General features: G+C 42.9%; 1 protein-coding gene across 1 annotated transcript in view; it reads right to left on the bottom strand.

Annotated features, from left to right (window-relative positions):
* Window positions 1–23,110, bottom strand: part of LOC139275658 (sialic acid-binding Ig-like lectin 14) — an 80,890-nt gene that overhangs the window by 950 nt on the left and 56,830 nt on the right. Inside the window, exons 7-9 of the mRNA XM_070892825.1 lie at window positions 18,949–18,992; window positions 10,058–10,117; window positions 9,863–9,972 (exon numbers count right to left, since the gene is read on the bottom strand). Coding sequence (XP_070748926.1) covers window positions 9,863–9,972; window positions 10,058–10,117; window positions 18,949–18,992 — 214 coding nt within the window. The remainder of the gene's footprint in view (window positions 1–9,862; window positions 9,973–10,057; window positions 10,118–18,948; window positions 18,993–23,110) is intronic.

The following is a 23,110-nucleotide window of genomic DNA, read 5'->3' as shown; positions in this document are numbered from 1 at the left end:
CAGAATTCTCAGAGCCAGAGGGAGGCAAATAACGCTCACCCCCTCCCACAGTTTCCAGGTACCATATCAGGTCATAAAACTCACAGAACTCAGTTACCCAGTGTAGATAAGGAAGGAACAAGTTTTGCATCAGCAAAGCATATGAGCACGTTGATTGTCAACAAAGATAACAAATGGAGATTGAGTCATTCACTATTTTGAACTAAATATGATAATCGGCTTAAACCATGACTGTGAGATTACAAATGTATATAGCTGTAAGATACAGGGCATAGCAGACACATCATCCACTCTCAGACTGTGAAGACAGAACTATCCAACTTTATCTGTGATTTTTCTGATAATTCGCCCATTGCGTGCAAAGCCCTGTCAACGCTTCTTGGAATTGGAGACCTCTGCCCAGGATTTCAGAAAAGACTAGCTTGTAGTAGTAGAAAGTGACATGTTGTAATATATAGCAGACTTACGATGAAACAGTTTTATATCTTCTATCTTTTCTGGTTTGAAAAATATTGAGTTTTCTTTCCTCTAGAATAAGGATCAAGCAAATCTAAAAGAAGTGATTCTGGATGTTGGGAATAACATTCACAGTTACCACAGGTTACAAAAATATTACTACATTTCAAATGTTAGGAATGTAATGGTGATTTGAGATAATTATGGAGAGTTATATCTGTATTAGGACAAAAAGTTATTGAAAAGTTGACATTTGGTTCTGAAGACACTAACATTTGATTCCACTGAAAACAAAGACTAAATTTGAAAGCTTCCAAAATGATGATTGATGCTACCAAATATCAATTGTGTTGGATAAACTATTCCATTAGATTGTAGTATGGTCTCCTCTATACCATGCAGCAGGGTATGAATAGTACACATTTGGACATTAGTGCACCTTAGTGCAAGCACTACTGATCTAATGTTCGCCTCTCCCTGGCAACTGTCTGAGTCTGAACTAGACTGTTCAAAAACTTGGTGTCCTATTTGACCCCTAGTTGTGCTTCCAACCACATATCTGTGCCATCACTAAGACTGCCTATTTCCACCTCCAGAACATCACTGACTCCACCCCTGCCTCAGCTCATTTGCTGCTGAAACCCTTATCCATGCCTTTGTTACCTCTAGACTTGACTACTCCAATGCACTCCTGGCTGGCTTCTCATGTTCTACCCTCTGTAAAAGTGAGGGCATTCAAAACTCTGTTGCCCATGTCCTAACTTGCATCAAGTCCCGTTTACCCATCACTCCTGTGCTCGCTGACCTACATTGGCTCCCAGTTAAGCAATGCCTCGATTTAAAAATTCTCATCCATGATTTCAGATCTCTCCATGACCTCACCCGCCCTATCCCTGTAATCTCCCTAAGCCCTATTACCCTCTGCGATATCTGCACTCCTCTAATTCTGACCTCTTGAGCATCCCTGATTTTAATTGCTCCACCATTGGGGGCCATGCCTTCAGCTGCCAAGCTTGGTCAAAGAAGTACGTTTTAAGGAGTGATTTGAAGGAGGAAAGAGAGTTAGAGAGGCGGAGAGGTTTAGGCAGGGAGTTCCAGAGCTTGGGGCCTAGCCAACAGAAGGCACAGCCACCAATGGTTGAGCGTTTATAATCAAGGATGCTCAAGAGGGCAGAATTAGAGGAGCACAAATATCTTGGTGGATTGTGGACAGGATAGATGTGTCAGTATCACATGGACATGTGAACCATACTCCAATATATCATCGGAGTAGGGCAAACACAGACCTATGATAATAAGTAACAGACCAAGATCTCACAATAGCAGAATAGAGGTATGAGACTAAGGGCTGGATTTCCAGTTTGTTGCCGCCTCTGTTTTTGCCCCAGAAGGCTGTTAATGGCAGCGGAAAGCATTTCCGGGCAGGGGCCCACTTCCAGTGCCACGCCGGGACAGTCGGTGCGGGTTTGCGGGGGCACGGAGCAGTACCGCCCGGGAGAGGCGAGCCGGTGTGCAACACTCCTGGTTGCAACGCTTGCTCGAAATTTGAAACTCACGTGCTCCATAGCGTCCCCTAGTGGGACCGCCTGGTAAAACTGGCGGTCCGATTTGTAGTGGCTGCAGTTGGGGAAGGAATGTCTACCTGAGGTAAGCGTGATTGTTTTAAATGTTTTAATTTTGTTTGATTCATGCGGATGGGGTGGGGCAGTAAAGTATTGGGAATGTCTTTGGTGTCTTTTTTCAGATTTTTTTCCACGGAAGCCTCTCTTAGGGCACTCCATGGCCACTGTTTACCTCGGGATTTTCATTTGCTCAGCCAGCCTAGTAGAGGTGTGGAACGGCCCGCTCCACACTCAGGGCCCAGCTGGTGAATTTTTCGGCTGAAGATGCAAAGACAAGGATGAACCATCCCTGGATAACTAAGGAAGTAAAGGATGGTATTAAATTGAAAACAAAGGCATACAATGTTGCGAAGAACAGTGGAAGGCCAGAGGATTGGGAAACAATTAGAAACCAGCAAAGGACGACTAAAAAAATGATAAAGACAGAGAAGATACTATATGAGAGTAAACTAGCAAGAAATATAAAAACAACGAAAATATATTCCAGTGAAAAAGAAGGGCGGTAAGAGAAGGGATAACCAGCTGTGGATAACCAACTAGGGGGGAGGCCATCTTAGACTGGGTGTTGTGTAATGAGAGAGGATTAATTAGCAATCTCATTGTGCGAGGCCCCTTGGGGAAGAGTGACCATAATATGGTGGAATTCTGCATTAGGATGGAGAATGAAACAGTAATTTCAGAGACCATGGTCCAGAACTTAAAGAAGGGTAACTTTGAAGGTATGAGGCGTGAATTGGCTAGGATAGATTGGCGAATGATACTTAGGGGGTTGACTGTGGATGGGCAATGGCAGACATTTAGAGACCGCATGGATGAAGTACAACAATTGTACATTCCTGTCTGGCGTAAAAATAAAAAGGGGAAGGTGGCTCAACCGTGGCTATCAAGGGAAATCAGGGATAGTATTAAAGCCAAGGAAGTGGCATACAAATTGGCCAGAAATAGCAGCGAACCTGGGGACTGGGAGAAATTTAGAACTCAGCAGAGGAGGACAAAGGGTTTGATTAGGACAGGGAAAATGGAGTACGAGAAGAAGCTTGCAGGGAACATTAAGGCGGATTGCAAAAGTTTCTATAGGTATGTAAAGAGAAAAAGGTTGGTGAAGACAAACGTAGGTCCCCTGCAGTCAGAATCAGGGGAAGTCATAACGGGGAACAAAGAAATGGCGGATCAATTGAACAAGTACTTTGGTTCGGTATTCACTAAGGAGGATACAAACAACCTTCCGGATATAAAAGGGGTCAGAGGGTCTAGTAAGGAAGAGGAACTGAGGGAAATCTTTATTAGTCGGGAAATTGTGTTGGGGAAATTGATGGGATTGAAGGCAGATAAATCCCCAGGGCCTGATGGCCTGCATCCTAGAGTACTTAAGGAGGTGGCCTTGGAAATAGCGGATGCATTGACAGTCATTTTCCAACATTCCATTGACTCTGGATCAGTTCCTATGGAGTGGAGGGTAGCCAATGTAACCCCACTTTTTAAAAAAGGAGGGAGAGAGAAAACAGGGAATTATAGACCGGTCAGCCTGACCTCAGTAGTGGGTAAAATGATGGAATCAATTATTAAGGATGTCATAGCAGTGCATCTGGAAAATGGTGACATGATAGGTCCAAGTCAGCATGGATTTGTGAAAGGGAAATCATGCTTGACAAATCTTCTGGAATTTTTTGAGGATGTTTCCAGTAAAGTGGACAAAGGAGAACCAGTTGATGTGGTATATTTGGACTTTCAGAAGGCTTTCGACAAGGTCCCACACAAGAGATTAATGTGCAAAGTTAAAGCACATGGGATTGGGGGTAGTGTGCTGACGTGGATTGAGAACTGGTTGTCAGACAGGAAGCAAAGAGTAGGAGTAAACGGGTACTTTTCAGAATGGCAGGCAGTGACTAGTGGAGTGCCGCAAGGTTCTGTGCTGGGGCCCCAGCTGTTTACATTGTACATTAATGATTTAGACGAGGGGATTAAATGCAGTATCTCCAAATTTGCGGATGATACTAAGTTGGGTGGCAGTGTGAGCTGCGAGGAGGATGCTATTAGGCTGCAGAGTGACTTGGATAGGTTAGGTGAGTGGGCAAATGCATGGCAGATGAAGTATAATGTGGATAAATGTGAGGTTATCCACTTTGGTGGTAAAAACAGAGAGACAGACTATTATCTGAATGGTGACAGATTAGGAAAAGGGAAGGTGCAACGAGACCTGGGTGTCATGGTACATCAGTCATTGAAGGTTGGCATGCAGGTACAGCAGGCGGTTAAGAAAGCAAATGGCATGTTGGCCTTCATAGCGAGGGGATTTGAATACAGGGGCAGGGAGGTGTTGCTACAGTTGTACAGGGCCTTGGTGAGGCCACACCTGGAGTATTGTGTACAGTTTTGGTCTCCTAACTTGAGGAAGGACATTCTTGCTATTGAGGGAGTGCAGCGAAGGTTCACCAGACTGATTCCCGGGATGGCGGGACTGACCTATCAAGAAAGATTGGATCAATTGGGCTTGTATTCACTGGAGTTCAGAAGAATGAGAGGGGACCTCATAGAAACGTTTAAAATTCTGACGGGTTTAGACAGGTTAGATGCAGAAAGAATGTTCCCAATGTTGGGGAAGTCCAGAACCAGGGGTCACAGTCTGAGGATAAGGGGTAAGCCATTTAGGACCGAGATGAGGAGAAACTTCTTCACGCAGAGAGTGGTGAACCTGTGGAATTCTCTACCACAGAAAGTAGTTGAGGCCAATTCACTAAATATATTCAAAAGGGAGTTAGATGAAGTCCTTACTACTCGGGGGATCAAGGGTTATGGCGAGAAAGCAGGAAGGGGGTACTGAAGTTTCATGTTCAGCCATGAACTCATTGAATGGCGGTGCAGGCTAGAAGGGCTGAATGGCCTGCTCCTGCACCTATTTTCTATGTTTCTATGTTTCTATGAAATAAAGGAGAGTATCAAATTAAAAACCAATGCATATAAGGTGGCCAAGGTTAGTGGGAAACTAGAAGATTGGGAAAATTTTAAACGACAGCAAAGAATGACTAAGAAAGCAATAAAGAAGGGGAAGATAGATTACGAATGTAAACTTGCGCAAAACATAAAAACAGATAGTAAAAGCTTTTACCGATATAGAAAACAGAAAAGAGTGAGTAAAGTAAATGTTGGTCCCTTAGAAGATGAGAAAGGGGATTTAATAATAGGAAATGTGGAAATGGCTGAGACCTTAAACAATTATTTTGCTTTGGTCTTCACAGTGGAAGACACAAAAACCATGCCAAAAATTGCTGGTCACGGGAATGTGGGAAGGGAGGACCTTGAGACAATCACTATCACTAGGGGGGTAGTGCTGTACAGGCTAATGGGACTCAAGGTAGACAAGTCCACTGGTCCTGATGAAATGTATCCCAGGGTATTAAAATGGATGGCAGAAGTTATAGCAGCTGCATTCGTTATAATCTACCAAAATTCTCTGGCATTTGGGGAGGTGCCATCGGATTGGAGAGCAGCTAATGTAACGCCTCTGTTTAAAAAAGGGGGCAGACAAAAGGCAGGTAACTATAGGCCGGTTAGTTTAACATCTGTAGTGGGGAAAATGCTTGAAGCTGTCATTAAGGAGGAAATAGCGGGACATCTAGATAGGAAGAGTGCAATCAAGCAGACGCAACATGGATTCATAAAGGGGAAAATCATGTTTAACTAATTTACTGGAATTCTTTGAGGATATAACGAGCATGGTGGATAAAGGTGTACCGATGGATGTGGTGTATTTAGATTTACAAAAGGCATTCGATAAGATGCCACACAAAAGGTTACTGCAGAAGATAAAGGTACACGGAGTCAGAGGAAATGTATTAGCATGGATCGAGAATTGGCTGGCTAACAGAAAGCAGAGAGTCGGGATAAATGGGTCCTTTTCGGGTTGGAAATCGGTGGTTAGTGGTGTGCCACAGGGATCGGTGCTGGGACCACAACTGTTTACAATATACATAGATGACCTGGAAGAGGGGACAGAGTGTAGTGTAACAAAATTTGCAGATGACACAAAGATTAGTGGGAAAGCGGGTTGTGTAGAGGACACAGAGAGGCTGCAAAGAGATTTAGATAGGTTAAGCAAATGGGCTAAGGTTTGGCAGATGGAATACAATGTCGGAAAATGTGAGGTCATCCACCTTGGGGAAAAAAAACAGTAAAAGAGAATATTATTTGAATGGGGAGAAATTACAACATGCTGCAGTGCAGAGGGACCTGGGGTTCCTTGTGCATGAATCCCAAAAAGTTAGTTTGCAATTGCAGCAGGTAATCAGGAAGGCGAATGGAATGTTGGCCTTCATTAAGAGAGGGATGGAGTACAAAAGCAGGGAGGTCCTGCTGCAACTGTACAGGGTATTGGTGAGGCCGCACCTGGAGTACTGTGTGCAGTTTTGGTCACCTTACTTAAGGAAGGATATACTAGCTTTGGAGGGGGTACAGAGACGATTCACTAGGCTGATTCCGGAGATGAGGGGGTTACCTTATGATGATAGATTGTGTAGACTGGGTCTTTACTCAGAGTTCAGAAGGATGAGGGGTAATCTTATAGAAACATTTACAATAATGAAGGGGATAGACAGGATAGAGGCAGAGAGGTTGTTTCCACTGGTCGGGGAGACTAGAACTAGGGGGCACTGCCTCAAAATAGGGGGGAGCCAATTTAAAACCGAGTTGAGAAGGAATTTCTTCTCCCAGAGGGTTGTGAATCTGTGAAATTCTCTGCCCAAGGAAGCAGTTGAGGCTAGCTCATTGAATATATTCAAATCACAGAGAGATAGATTTTTAACCAATAAGGGAATTAAGGGTTATGGGGAGCGGGCGGGTAAGTGGAGCTGAGTCCACGGCCAGATCAGCCATGATCTTGTACGGTGGCGGAGCAGGCTTGAGGGGCTAGATGGCCTACTCCTGTTCCTAATTCTTATGTTCTTATGTTCTTATTAATGTTGGGAAGTCCAGAACCAGAGGTCACAGTCTAAGGATAAGGGGTAAGCCATTTAGGATCGAGATGAGGAGAAACTTCTTCACCCAGAGAGTGGTGAACCTGTGGAATTCTCTACCACAGAAAATTGTTGAGGCCAATTCACGAAATATATTCAAAAAGGAGTTAGATGTAGTCCTTACTACTAGGGGGATCAAGGGGTATGGCGAGAAAGCAGAAATGGAGTACTGAAGTTGCATGTTCAGCCATGAACTCATTGAATGGCAGTGCAGGCTCGAAAGGCCGAATGGCCTACTCCTGCACCTATTTTCTATGTTTCTATGTTTAAGAGCTTCTACAGGTATATAAAAAGGATGTTGGTCCCTTAGAGGATGAGGCTGGGGAATTAATAATGGGTAACAGGGAGATGGCAGAGACTTTGAACAAATATTTCGTATCGGTCTTCGTGGTATTGCATCCCAATAATTGAAAATCATGGAGGTGGGGCGGGGGGTGGTGGGACGGCGGGGGACTTAAAACAACCACTATCACTAGAGATAAAGTACCAGGCAAACTGATGGGACTAAAGGTGGACAAGTACCCTGGACCTGATGGCCTGTAGCCTAGGTTCTTAAAAGAAGTGGCTGTAGAGATAGTGGATGCATTGGTTGTAATCTAGCAAAATTCCATGGATTCTGGAACGGTCTCAGCAGACTGGAAAACTGAAAATGTAACGCCCCTATTTAAGAAAGGAGGGAGACAGAAGGCAAGAAACTATAGACCAGTTAGCTTAACATCTGTCGTTGGGAAAATACTGGAGTCCATCATTAAGGAAGTAGTAGCAGGAGATTTAGAAAATCATAATACAGACAAGCAGAGTCAGTATGGATTTATGAAAGGGAAATCATATGTGATAAATTTGCTGGAGTTCTTTGAGGATGTATTGAGCAGGGTGGGTAAAGGAGAACCAGTAGATGTCATGTATTTCGATTTCCAGAAAGCATTTGAGAAGGTGCCACATAAAAGGTTACTGCACAAGGTAAGAGCTCACGAGGTTGGAGGTAATATATTAACGTGGATAGAGGATTGGCTAACTAACAGAAAATCGGGATAAATGGGCCATTTTTGGGTTGGCAAACTGTAACTGGTGGGATGCCTCAGGGATCAGTACTGTTTACAATTTATATTAATGGCTTGGATGAAGGGACTGAGTGTAACGTAGCCAAATTTGCTGATGATACAAAGATGGGAAAGCAAGTTATGAGGAGGACGCAAAGAATCTACAAAGGGATATAGATAGGCTCAGTGAATGGGCAAAAATTTGCTGATTGAGTAGAATGTGAGGTTATCCACTTTGGCAGAAAAAATAAAAAAGCAAATTATTATTTAAATGGGGAGAGATTACAAAATGCTGCAGTACAGAGAGACCTGGGGGCTCCTTGAGCATGAAACACAAAAAGTTAGTATGCAGGTTCAGCAAGTAATCAGGAAGGCAAATGTAATGTTGGCTTTTATTGCAAGGGGGAAGGAGTGTAAAAGCAAGTAAGTCCTGCTCCAACTGTATAGGGTGTTGGTAAGACCACACCTGGAATGCTGTGTACAGTTTTGGTCTTATTTGAGGAAGGATATACTTGCATTGGAGGCAATTCAGTGAAGGTTCACGAGGTTGATTACTGAGATGAAGAGGTTGTCATATGAAGAAAGGTTGAACAGGTTGGGCCTATACTCATTGGAGGTTAGAAGAATGAGAGGTGATCTTATTGAAACATATAAGATTCTGAGGGGTCTTGACAGGGTAAATGCAGAGAGGATGTTTCCCCTCATGAAGGAATCTAGAACTCGGGTGCATAGTTTCAGAATAAGGGGTTGTCCATTTAAAACGGAAATGAGGAGGAATTTCTTCTCTGAGGGTCATGGATCTTTGGAATTCTCTACCCCAGAGAGTTATGGAGGCTGGGTCTTTGAATATATATGGACAGATTTTTGAATGATAAAGGAGTCAAGGGTTACGGGGAGCGGGCAGGGAAGTGGAGTTGAGCCCAGGATCAGATCAGCCATGATCTTATTGAATGGTGGAGCAGGCTCGATGGGCCAAATGGCCTACTCCTGCTCCTATTTCTTATTTTCTTATGTAAACCATTTCCCGGTGCAAAATTTACCGTTCGCCTGGGTTAACACCGCAACAGAGGCACCAACCAAATTTCCACCACAACAGGTTTTCCTTCTATGCCAACTTGTGCATAGAATTTAAAAACGGGTTTATTTAGAAATGCCATGGATTCAATTCCTCCCCTATCCTGCATTCGATTTCCAGTTTCAGAAATACATCTGTGCAGAGACAACAATTGGAAACAATGCATATCACTATACATATGGAAGTAAAGTCCTGATGAAGGTCACTACTGGATTAGCACTGGAAGAAATTCAAGAGTACAGCAGCACCCTCCCCCTAAATAACTTTTAGGTAGCAGATGGTATTACAGCTATTCACTGTCTGCTAATGGGTTATGGACAACCCTATGCATTCTCCAAATTCTACATGAAGTTAAGAAGCCTAACTGACTATAATTTCCTGTACTATCAGAATCACTCTCTGAATACATTTCTTTCCCTCACTGCAGGCCCAGTTGTAAAGAGGGACTTCTGGTCAATGAAGGTGAATTTAATGAATCCATCCTCACTTGAAGAAACAGGTAGGACTTTCATTCAGTGGAGAAGTGCACAATGCTTCACTGGGTATATTTATTCTGCAGGGACGCTGATTGACTTCTGACAATCCCATGATGGGTAATGGGCTTAATGTATGTAAAGTATAAATTAATAAGGAAGGTTATACTGGTTATAATATTAATACCTTGAGCTGTTGGTTGTAGTGTGGTCGCTTTGGATTATAAATGACAATGTCTGCATATGGCACTTCTTCATCTTCCTCTTCTACACTGTTGCAGTCATTAACATATATTTCTTCTGGGGATAAAAAAGAATATATAAAACATCCATTGTAGTATTAAGATACAGAAAGGTTTTAAGTCGATGAAGTTTAACTTACCTGTTGGATGTTTCAGATTGTATGACATACTCTTTCTCTTGACTATGGCATATACTGTATCTGCAAATTGAACCAGAGTATGAGTATTACAGTGGCAGAGGGAGATAGAGAATAAATTCCAAAATGCTCCCAGCACGGACGACAACACACTTGGACCCCAAACGGCACTCATAACACCCAAACAATGGGCGCTACAAAATCAATATTTAGCCCAAGATGTTTTGCTACACTTTGTGAATGGGTGCAGAGATGGCTATCTCGAGGCAGAATGCTTACCCATATATTTAACCTCAAGGAACGTTCATAGCTGATAAGAAGCCAGAACTTGCAGAGGTGCTGAAAGATGACATGTGGCGAGCTAAACTGGGTTCCCTCGCAGTTATAGTCAGTGAAATGAATAAGCTGAATAAAACTCTGCAAGGTGGGAGAACTCAGTTTTTTTTGCACAACATGACAGAATTGATGTCTTCAAAAAGAAACGAAGTCTGGAAAGTTCTTGCCTGTGGGGGGAAACTATGTATTTTTTTGAGCACTTATATTCTTTTGTTGAAGAAAAAAATGTTGACTTCAACGTAATGAAACCACCGTTCGTAGTGCACCTTTCTGGTCTGCACAACAAAGTTAATACTTAATTTTCCAAAACTCACAGCAGAAAAATTTGCTACACACCTATGGGCTACAAACCCCTTTAGTGAGAATATTGGGCCCAATTTTCCCCAACCACTTTTTTCAGCGCACTCACCTAAATGCGCCGACTTTGCGCGCTAGAAACGGCGCCGAAAAAAAGTGGCCCCATCCTGCCTGCTCTGCCGAGTCTCTGGTGTCCCAGCGTGGCATACATAGTGCAGTCGGGGGGGGTGCGGAGCAACAGCCCAGCGCAGAAAACACTGCCGGCAGCTGCGCGCATGCGCAGTGGAGTCTGCGCGCATGCTCCTCACCCTCCCAGTGTGTCCTGCGGGCTAGGACCTGATGCTCACAGCCCCTATCGCCAGCTGAATGGCCTCCCACACCGGCCGGCCGGCCTGCTGATTTCCTGGGCCGAGGTTGGACTTGAGTTTTATTTTTATTTATTGATGGATGTGCTTTGTTTAGTGAGGAGAGTTTTGATTTGGGGGTGGGGGCGGGGGGGGAGGAGGAGAGTTTTGATGGGCTGGGGGGGGGGGGGGACTTTAAAAAAAACTTGTTTCTGGCATAAAGGTAGGACTTCTATTTTTTATTTGTTATTGATTGATTGCTTATTACTTTTTGTGGTTTGTTTAGTGCTTTGTAAGTCTTGGTGCAAGTCCTCAGCTTCCTTGTATTTTTTATTTATTAACTAATTGCTGATTACTTTTTGTGCTTTGTTTAGTGCTTTGTAAGTCTTGGTGCATTAAATGTACTAACCTGCGCCAATTTCTTAACTGCCCGCAATGTTTTTCAGAGCTGGCCACATACGCTGACCTAAGTCGATTTGGAGTAAGTTTTAGCTGGCCAAAGTGGCATAAATGGCCAAAACTGTCGTAAGTGTCTGGGAACGCCCCCTTTTGAAAAAAAAACTCAACTAAAAGAATTGTACCTAACTGAGTTACTCTGGAGCAAGTTTATTCGGGAAAATGGCGTTTTTTAAACTTACGCCAGAAAAATCAACTTACTCCAAAAAAATTGGAGCAAGTCATGGCCAAAATTGGGCCCCATTGAAACTAAAGTACAAACCTCTGTCCCATCAAAGCTATTAGAAGAGCTCACTGAGATTTCATCAGACAGCTCCCTCAGAACCAAATTCAGTGAACTGCCGCTGGAGACATTTTGGTGTGAACGCTGTAGGAATACAGCACTGCTTCTTTCTGCAGCACTGCAAGTATTGGTCTCATTTAATACAATCAACTAATGCGAAACTGGATTTTCAGCAATGAACACAAAGTACCGAGGCAGGAGAAACATCGACCACGACATGCTTGTCGAAGATACCTCCTCATCTTGAGAGAATTGTTGCTCAGTACATTAAGTCCGTGAAACAAAAATAATAATAAATGTATATGCTTAATTGTATAACCAATTCTAATGCAGAGAAATACTTGTGTTGTGTTTCAGCTATGGCTTAGTTGGTAGCTCTGTTGCCTCACAAGGTTGTGGGTACGGTAGCATAGTGATTACTTTACTGGACTAGTAATCCAGAGGCCTGAACTAATGAACCGGAGACACGAGTTCAAATTCCCACCACAGCAGTTAATGAAATAAATCAGGAATACAAGGCTAGTGTCAGTAATGGGGACCATGAAACTGCCAGATTGTCGTAAAAACACATCTGATTCACTATGTCCTTTAGGGAAGGAAATCTGCCGTCCTTACCTGCTCTGGCCTATAGGTAACGCCAGACCCAGAGCAATGTGTTTGACTCAGGTGTATTCAAGGCAGCGGCTCACCATCACCTTCTCCAGGGCAATTAGGGATGGGCAATAAATGCTGACCTTGTTGGTGATGCCCACATTTCATGAATGAATTTTTTTTCAAGTGCCACTCCAAAGACATGAGCACAAAAATAAGAACATAAGAAATAGGAGCAGGAGTAGGCCATTTGGCCCCTCGAGCCTGCTCCGCCATTCAATTCGATCACGGTTAATCTGATCTTGACTGCAACTCCACTTTTCTGCTTGGTCCCCATAACCCTTGACTCCCCTCTCGTTCAAAAGTCTGTCTGTCTCCACCCTAAATATATTCAATGACCCAGTCTCCACAGCTTTCTGGGGTACAGAATTTCAAAGATTTATGACCTTCAGAGAAGAAATTCCTCCTCATCTCCATTTTAAATGGGCGACCCTTATTCTAAAGCTATGCTCTCTAGTTCTAGATCCACCCACGAGGAGAAACATCCTCTTTGCATCTACCCTGTCAAGCCCCTCAGGATCTTATATGTTTCAATAAGATCACCTCTCATTCTTCTAAACACCAATGAGTATCAGCCCAACCTTTCTTCATATGACAACCCCTTCATCTCAGGAATCAACCTCGTGAACCTTCTCTGAACTGCCTCCAGTGCAAATATATCCTTCCTTAAATTAGGAGACCAAAACTGTATGCAGTACTCCAAGTGTGATCTTATCAACACCCTGTACAGTTGTAGCAAAACTTCCCTACTTTTATACTCCATTCCACTTGCAATAAAGGCCAACATTCCATTTGCCTCTGTAATTACTTGCTTTTACCTGCATGCTAATATTTTGTGTTCCATGTTCAAGGACCCCCAGATCCCTCTGTACAGCAGCATTTTGCAGTCTCTCTCCATTTAAATAAAAATTTGCTTTTTTATTCTTCCTACCAAAGTGATTAACTCACATTTTCCCACATTATACTCCATCTGCCAAATTTTTGTCCACTCACTTAAACTATCTATATCCCTTTGCAGATTCTTTGTGTCCTCTTTACAACTTGCTTTCCCACCTGTCTTTGTATCAGCAGCAAATTTGGCTACATTACACTAGGTCCCTTCATCCAAGTTATACATTGATTGTATTATGATTTTCTAAATGTCCTGCTACTACTTTCTTAATGATGGACTCCAGCATTTTCCCAATGACAGATGTTAGGCTAACTGGTCCATAGTTTCCTGCTTTCTGTCTGCCTCCTTTTTTAAATAGGGGTGTTATATTTGTGCTTTTCCAATCCGCTGGGACTTCTCCAGAATCCAGGGAATTTGGTAGATTACAACCAATGCATTCACTATCTCTGCTCATTTTAAGGACCCCAGGATGACAGCCATCAGGTCCCGAGGACTTGTCCACCTTTAGTCCCATTAGTTTGCCTAGTACTTTTTGTCTAGTGACAGTGATTGTTTTAAGTTCCCCCCTCTCTATAGCTCCTTGATTATCTATTATTATTGAAATGCTTTTAGTGTCTTCAACTGTGAAGACCAATACAAAATATTGGTTCAAAGTCTCTGCCATTTTCCTGTTTCCCATTATTAATTCCCCAGTCTCATCCTCTAAGGGACTAATGTATACTTTAACTACTCTCTTCCTTTTTATATACCTGTATCAGCTCTTACTGTCTGTTTTTATATTTCTTGCTAGTTTACTCTCAAAATCTTTCTTCTCTCTCTATTATCTAGTCCTGCACCCCAGTGCAGTACTGAGGGCGTGTTGTACTGTACAATCATATCACTACAACATCATAGGCAAGCCCTTGGAATCGAGGAAGACTTGCTTCCACTCTAAAAATGAGTCCTTAGGTGGCTGAACAGTCCAATACGAGAACCACAGTCCCTGTCACAGGTGGGACAGATAGTCGTTGAGGGAAGGGATGGGTGGGACAGGTTTGCCGCACGCTCTTTCCGCTGCTTGCGCTTGATTTCTGCATGCTCTCAGCGATGAGACTCGAGGCGCTCGGCGTCCTCCCAGATACACTTCCTCCACTTAGGGTTGTCTTTGGCCAGGGACTCCCAGGTGTCAGTGGGGATATTGCACTTTTTAAGGGAGGCTTTCAGGGTGTCCTTGTAACGTTTCCTCTGCCCACCTTTGGCTCGTTTGCTGTGAGGGAGTTCTGAGTAGAGCGCTTGCTTTGGGAGTCTCGTGTCCGGCATGCGAACGACGTGGCCTGCCCAGCGGAGCTGATCAAGTGTGGTCAGTGCTTCAATGCTGGGGATGTTGGTCTGGTCGAGGACTCTAATGTTGGTACGTATGTCCTTCCACGGGATTTTTAGGATCTTGCGGAGGCATCGTTGGTGATATTTCTCCAGCGACTTGAGATGTCTACTGTCCATGTCTCTGAGCTATACAGGAGGGCGGGTATTACTACAGCCCTGTAGGCCATGAGCTTGTTGGCAGTTTTGAGGGCCTGGTCTTCAAACACTCCTTTCCTCAGGCAGCCAAAGGCTGCACTGGAGGCGGTGTTGAATCTCGTCGTCAATGCCAGCTCTTGTTGATAAGAGGCTCCCGAGGTATGGGAAATGGTCGACCTTGTCCAGGGCTGTGCCGTGGATCTTGATGACTGGGCGGCAGTGCTGTGCGGTGAGGACAGGCTGGTGGAGGACCTTTGTCGTACGAATGTTTAGCGTAATGCCCATGCTTTCGTACGCCTCAGTAATTATGTCGACTTCATTTTAACCATTAACATTTTAACCACAACAGATTATCTGGTCAATATCACATTGCTGTTTGAGATGTCATCTCAAAATGGAGAACTCTCCCCAAAAAGAACACTGATAACAACCCATTCTGAGCTATGTTCCACAGGCAGTGACAGGACTAGTAATTCCTTAGTGCTCATTCTTAACCTCCACCCTGAGACTCACAGATTCCTATTATGTGTTCAAGTGGATTTTCCCATTAAAGATTCAGAGCTGAGCCTGAGTATTGAGTCAAGGGTAATTGCTCAATTGTCGGGTCCATAAAAGCCGAGCATGCCTTTATAGCAGTGCTCACTGGAGAAGGCACCCAGGGTAATTTATTTTCTCTCTCTACTGCAGTAAAGCTGATGCCAGTTGTAGACACCCCAGTGCAGCCCAGCTGAGAACCGCCAATTCCTCAAACATGGGATTGAACAAGAGCTCTAGCAAATGATTTTTGCAGCACTGACCACAGTTAATCAATAGAAACCAAATGCTGAGTAACTTAGGGGCACACATCTCTTTTTGATCTAAGGTGGCATGCTTTAGCACAATTGCTTTGCGGGAAATGAATGTAGCTCTGCCTGTATGTATCAGTGAATGTATCAGTGACGTATTTAAAACCACTGTATCTTGCTGTTGGTGAGGTTTGCCAAAAGACGTCGGCGCTTAACTTCCAGATTTTATGAAGAAAGCATTAATTGCCTTGCTTTTATTGGTTTAATGGTTGGAAATCGAAAAAGCAGGTGGGTGCAATTTTTCTGCCAATTCATTCTTGAAACACAAATCAGATTGTGGGAATGAAAGAAAACCACCCAATTGCGATGCACAATGTAATGCCCTTCTCACACTCATCAAGGAGATATTGGCATTGAAGCTGTATATATGTCAAATGTTTTGTTTCGACAACTGTGGAAAGTACAAACCTTTTCCAGAATGACACTATAAAAACTTAGGAACAACTAAGCAAAGGGATATATAGACAGGCTGGGTGAGTGGGCAAAAATTTGGCAGATGGAGTATAATGTGGGAAAATGTGAGGTTATCCACTTTGGCAGAAATAATAGAAAAGCAAATTATAACTTAAATGGAGAAAAATTGCAAATTGCTGCAGTACAGAGAGACGTGGGGGTCTTGTGCATGGAACACAAAAAGTTAGTATGCAGGTACAGCATATAATCAGGAAGGCAAATGGAATGTTGGCCTTTATTGCAAGGAGTATAAAAGCAGAGAAGTCCTGCTACAAATGTACAGGGTATTGGTGAGGCCACACCTGGAGTACTGCATGCAGTTTTGGTCTCCGTATTTAAGGAAGGATATACTTGCATTGGAGGCTGTTCAGAGAAGGTTCACTAGGTTGATTCCGGAGAAGAGGGGGTTGAATTATGAAGATAGGTTGAGTAGGTTGGGCCTATACTCATTGGCGTTCAGAAGAATGAGAGCTGATCTTATTGAAACATAAGATAATGAGGGGGCTCGACAAAATGGATGCAGAGAGGATATTTCCACACATTGGGAAAATTAAAACTAGGGGACATATTCTTAGAATAAGGGGCCGCTCATTTAAAACTGAGATGAGGAGAAATTTCTTCTCTGAGGGTTGTAAATCTATGGAATTCTCTGATCCAGAGAGCTGTAGATGCTGGGTCATTGAATATATTTAAGGTGGAGATAGACAGATAAGGTAATAAAAGGTAATGGGGAGCAGGCAGGGAAGTGGAGCTGAGTCTATGATCAGATCAGCCATGATCTTATTGAATGGCAGAGCAGGCTCGAGGGGCTAAATAGCCTACTCCTGCTATTATTTCTTATGTTTTATTGACCAGGACATGAAAGTCATGATTGGCAGCATATTTGAAAAGCATGGTGAGTTTTTGGTACGTTGGAAGAGGAATAGTTCACAAGCTTGCATCAGATGCAAAGAGCGTGGCAGTCTATCATAGAACAGGGAACTTAGGGTGGAATCTGCAAACACCTGGGAGGAAATCTAGAAGAAGTATCATGACTTAAAAGGGAGTATCAAGTTACGATAAGTTAACATGCTGCCTTAGCATGACAGACATACGAAGAGATGCAACTAGGTAAATAGTACAGGCTAATGCAATCGTGTTACACATGCCAGGACGGCATGGAGAATATGTTACTGGAATGAATTCATACGGTTCATATCGCCCTATCTGAATTCCCATTATGCTTAAAGGTCAAAGTTTCACAAAACAGAAGTCAAGGAGTGGAATGAGGAAATGGTCATTGCATTGGATGAAGCTTCTGCCATGATTTCAAGAAAATTATTCTCACTTTCTAGGTACTCATGTTTGACATAGATTCTCTGGTTGAAAAGTGGACAGGCAGGCAGCTTGCTAGCCTCTGCCAATGGGAACATGCAAACAGTTACTGAGATATATACCAGAGCAGCCAGTAGTGACATTCTTTCCAATTTATTTAGTTTGCATTTGGGTAGTCTCTGTTCTGCTCTTTGCTGATGACCCAGTGCAAGAACAAACTCTGTCGAGATACAGTCCCACCCCCCAGTGTTGGAGGTACAACAGGATCAGTTGGATAGAGTTGGATTTTCTTAAAGAATCCTCAGCAGTCGTTCAGCTATTATTATAATGGACCAATATACTAAACCACCAAAGAAACATAGGAATTGCTATTGCTAGTGGTTAGGTTACTGGACCAGTAATATAGAAACCTGGACTAATGATCCGGAGACATGAGTTCAAAACCCACCACGGCAGCTGTGGAATTTCAATTCATTTAAATAAATCTGGAATAAAAAAATTAGTATCAGTAATGGTGACTATGTAACTATCGTAAAAACCCATCAGGTTCACTAATGTCCTTTAGGGCAGGAAATCTGTCGCTCTTACCCAGTCTGGCCTATATGTGACTCCAGACCCACAGCAATGTGGTTGACTCGTAACTGCCCTGTGAAAGCCACTCAAATGTATTTAAGAAGGCGGCACTACCATCTTCTCGAGGGTAATTAGGGATGTTCAATAAATGCCAAGCTTGCCAGCGACGCCCACTTCCTGTGAATGAATTTTTTTTAAAAAAAAGACTACGGTTCATTTAGCTTGTCTTCTACCATCCTGCTAGTCTGATATAATGATAATGAAGTTGTAGACTATTCATAGCAATAAATTACTATCAATTAGTCTACAACGGACTTAGAATTGTCATAAGGAAAACCCCCAGTGGTGGGAAGCTTTGCAAACCATAGGTCCAAATTCACCCTTTTCCTCCCGAGTATGCTACGCTTACCACACGCTATGTCTCAAATTACTCATACACTATACCTCAACATTTTATTTTCTGAAAGAAATCTATCTAATTTGCATTTGAATGAATCAATACTAACTGCTTCCACCATCTCCCTAGAGAGCCTATTGCATAGATTTACGAATTGCTCACTGAAAGTTTCCTCAGATTAGTTTTGAATTGATCCTCTTCAATTGCAGGCCATGTCCTCCAGTCCTATTGTTTTGGATAAGGTGAAATACCTTGCTTTTTGTTGCAACTCTACCATGCGTTATGAACTCTAGCATTTTACAGCTGTTTCATCCTGTGCATGACTTCTGTTACGATGTCCACCTAACATCTGGAATACACCAGCATTTACAAATGGGGCTGTTTTCCTTGTTCCAACATGTTCTTTGAGAGATAACACATTTAATTGAATAGATGGACATTGCAGAGCTATCAGATGGTATTTCCATAGTTCGTAGGATAAACAGAATGATACCATTTTGTTGCATAGATGCACCCTTAACTGTACTTAAAACACAGATCTATGCAATGTACCTACCCATCTCACTGTTGCAATTTGCTCTCCTGCCCACGGTTTCTGGCCTTGAACAGATGGAAATAAAACAAAATCAATGTGATTCAAGATACTAGAGTATTTCAGAAAAGAACACTATCAGCTGTATTGTATTCCTCTGTGGTCCAGTAACGGTGGGTATAAGAACTGGACACAACTGTCACCAACATTTATATTAAAATGCTACTTACAAAATGGTGCATCACAGCTTTAAGGACATTTGTAAATGAGATGCCGTGTGGCTGGTATTATCTGACCTAGCATTGTAATGAAGTGGCTGGATAGATTGCGTTGCAAATAAAGGGGACAATCCTTCCAAGTTCACCTATGTCCAGATTTCTTTTCCACTTAGAGTAGGTTAAAGTAGTCTTTTTTTCAAATATGCATTTAAATATGTAGCATTGTACCATAGTTTTGTTACTCTGTTTGTTGAGGTGGTACATGCTATAATTTTAACACATCAGCACTGCTAAAATAGAAACCTTCTCACCAGTGTTGAAAAGAATATAATCCTATTGGTCAACCCACCAGATGATAACAGGGGAGGAGGAATACAGTTAGACCAATAAAAAATTACTGTGCTTGCCGCCCAAGTGCTGCCGAGGATGGAGTCAGGCCCAGGGAGGGTGGAGGAGCTGAAAATAAAAAACATTACCGGAAAAATAAATAAACACCGGAACATCTTTAGGGGACTCCAGCCAGGTAAGAGGCTGTAAAAAGTCTTTTTAAAGATGTTCATTAACCTTTTTTTGCAGGTCTTCATACTTGCCGTCGGGGTTAGACCTGCCTCCATGCAGCGGTCCTTTCCTTTGCTGGCGCCGACTCCCGCCTGCACTCGGCTGGCAGCTCGGCAGGCGGGAGGACACATGCGCCATTTGGCCAGCAGCAGCCATCAGTTCCCGGCGGTACTCCCCTCCCACCCACTCCAGCCCAAATGGAAACTAGCACAAAGGGGAGATCGGCAGCAAAACTCAGCAGCAGTGGGCTGCAAGGCCTCTAATATCGGGGCCATAGTGTTTCAGTTACGTAGATACACTGGAGAAGCTGGGGTTGTTCTCCTTAGAGAAGAGAAGGTTAAGAGGAGATTTGATAGTGGTGTTGAAAGTCATGAGGGGTCTGGACAGAGTAGATAGAGAGAAACTGTTCCCATCGGTCGAAGAGTCGAGAACCAAAGGACACAGATTTAAGGTGATTGGCAGAAGAGCCAAAGGCGACATGAGGAAAAACTTTTTTACGCAGCGAGTGGTTAGGATCTGGAATGCACTGTCTGAAAGGAAGAGTGGTGGAGGCAGATTTAATTGTGGCTTTCAAAAGGGGATTGGATAAGTATCTGAAGGAAATAAAATTCAGGGCTACGAGAAAAGGATGTGGGAGTGGGACTAGCTGAAGTGCTCTTGCAGAGAGCCGGCATGAGCTCGAAGGGCTGAATGGTCTCCTTCTGTGCTGTAACCATTCTATGTTTCTATGATTCTAACAACCTCAGGATAGCCCACAGCACTTCGTAGCTAATCACAGCTGCACAGTGGCAGGAGGTGTCCATTCTGAAAGTAATTGTAGACCAGTTTGGCTCCTCACTGCACAACAGCTTCCTCTGTGAGGACCTGCTCCTCTTCCAGGGGGTTTCTGCTCCTAGCCCCCTTTGGGCTGCTGTGCCACTATTCCCTTTGGAGGGCTAATCTGTGAAGCATGCACCACATGTTGATGATCTTGCAGCAACCTTCCTGTGCTGTCCAAACAACAGAAGCATTTGTTAAGGTGTGGTGGCATGGGCTTCATTGTGTCCATGCTTTGCTGCTTTGTTGGGGCGTTCCTGGTGGGCATCAGTCAGGGTAGCTCTGGTGCCCCAATAGCTGTTGTGCCCCTCAAATAGTTGCAGCGTTGTCAATAATTTCCTTTTTATATAAACGCCAGGGGTTTATCTGTGGAGTCCTGTTGGCCATCTGAATTGCATCTACACTCTTGGAAAATTTGCCAATCAGAAAAAGGTTCCGTGTCAGGTCCAATTGTTGAAATTCATGGAGGTTGCCACAGGATGATGGCCAAGTTCTGCACCCAAGCTTTTCATGGGCCAGTAGCCTATTCAAGTTAGAAGGAAGGATTCCCATCACAATTTGGCATGGCTTGACATGGGGTGGCATGGCTTGGTATGGCGCAGTCCAGGCCCTAAGCTGATGATGCAAGTGACCAGCACTACACCATTTTTATCATTCTTACAAAATAGGAGCTTAGAAGTTTACCGCAGATAAGATTCCTCTCTTATCCCAATCAATATAACCTTTTGGAAAAAGAAACATTGTAAAAAAAAAGGCAAAATTAATGACTGGAAGATGCGGAATGTCAGAATTCATTCCCACTGGGTTGCTGTTGGACTTTAGCCAATCAAATGATAATCATAGAGCATCTCTCTGTAACATAGTGAGGAGGAAAGGCAAGGCAACATTCGTCAAAGCACAAGTTATATCAGCCCTCGGTTGAATAACGATGGCAAATAACCATTTCATTATCACTAAGCAGTGATCTGTATTTTTATGCAACCCACTGTTGTTAGCTGGCACGCTTGCTAACATCATTGTTAATGTATCAGCTATTTTAATCTGCAGGACCGTGATATCAATTTACTTCAGTTAGCAAACACGGTCTGCCATTCATTAGTTGTGGTTTTGTCAACAGTTCTGAGTCGAATTAGGCCACCAAATGTCACTGAATTAACACAGCATACTGCTCTGCTCTGAAATGTTTAACCATTTAAGGTTAGTGCTGCACCCTGCATCTCCGTCAAAAGCACAAGATTACAGGCTCATTCTCGAAGGCTGTTAATTAAGAGCTCCAGGATTCTGTACAATTCTCCAGTTCTGCATTTTAATTTTCACAATAAGAAATGTACATCGCAAATCTGAAATTATGCCACGAGAAACCAGCCTACAACACATCTGTCCATAGTTCTTCCATCTGCAATCTTAGTATCACATTTAAAATCAACTTATTTTTAGACATTATAGTGTTAGCAAAGACTATCGCACAGAAACTCTTGGCACAAGAATAGGCCTTTCAGTCCATCTTGTCTGTGTCAGCTCTTTGATAGATCATCCAAAACGAATCCCCGTGGTCTGATCTTTCTTTATCATTCTGGATCTTCCTCTGCTTTATTCTTTGTTTCCCTTAAGAAGTACAATTCTCTCTGCCTCAACTACTCTTTGTAGCAAAGTAGTCCAGGCTCTAAAACCCTCTGCATACAGAAATTGTTAACCTTTCTTCTCACTCTCAGTGAATATATTAAATTGATGTTCCTTTGTCGCTGATTTTCCCCCTTCAGAGGAAAGTGCCTTTCCCTATTTGCCCCAACAATACCTTTCATATTTTTAAATCGCCTCCATGTAAGCTCCTCTTTGCCTTCTCTGCTTCAGTGGAAATAGTCTCAATATCTGAAATATTTTAGATTTCAGATCTTTGCCAAACTAAAAATATAATTGCCATTTGAATATTGAGGAGCAGAACTCTGTGCATGCTTCAAAGCACTTGAATTTCAAGCTCCACTCTGACCAAAAAGATGCTACTGAACCTTTGTGCTATTCTGTTCTGCTGCACACAACACTCTAACGCAAGGACTCATGTCAAAATGTTACCTGAAAAACAGTCCAGGGTCAATACAAGAATCTGTAGATGTACCAAATCGTAACAGTGATCCAACCTTATATCACCAAATTAAACCCCCTTCCAAAATAATGAGCTAAAAGTTTTAAGCTTTCAAATGATTTTTATAAAAAGTCTAAATTGAGATTTGAAAGAAAGCAAAATCACAGGAGGGGGAAAAGGAGGAACTGTACCTTAAAATATAGTTCATTTAGAAGGACTGAAATAGAATGGTAATTTAATCATTACTAGAAAACATTCATCTTACTATGGAAACCTGGGGGCACTAGATGGGCCCTTTTTAATTGAAAAGCTTCTACGATTGTATTTTCTTGCATTTTCAGTGCCTACTATGCATAAAGGATGGGTTGACAGCTTCAAACATTAATTTTTATGCATGAAGAGAGACTTGAAGAAGGAATATGGTCGAAGTTTGGTGCTTTCCTCAGGCCCCTATTATTTGCATTGATTTCCAATTATTTCACACCGGCTTTTACATTCCGGGGTATGCTAATGA

The sequence above is a fragment of the Pristiophorus japonicus genome, chromosome 11 (assembly GCF_044704955.1).
Source record: "Pristiophorus japonicus isolate sPriJap1 chromosome 11, sPriJap1.hap1, whole genome shotgun sequence".
NCBI classification, from domain to species: domain Eukaryota; kingdom Metazoa; phylum Chordata; class Chondrichthyes; family Pristiophoridae; genus Pristiophorus; species Pristiophorus japonicus.
Note: the sequence above shows the minus strand (reverse complement) of the source record. Positions and strands in the feature narration are given on the sequence as shown.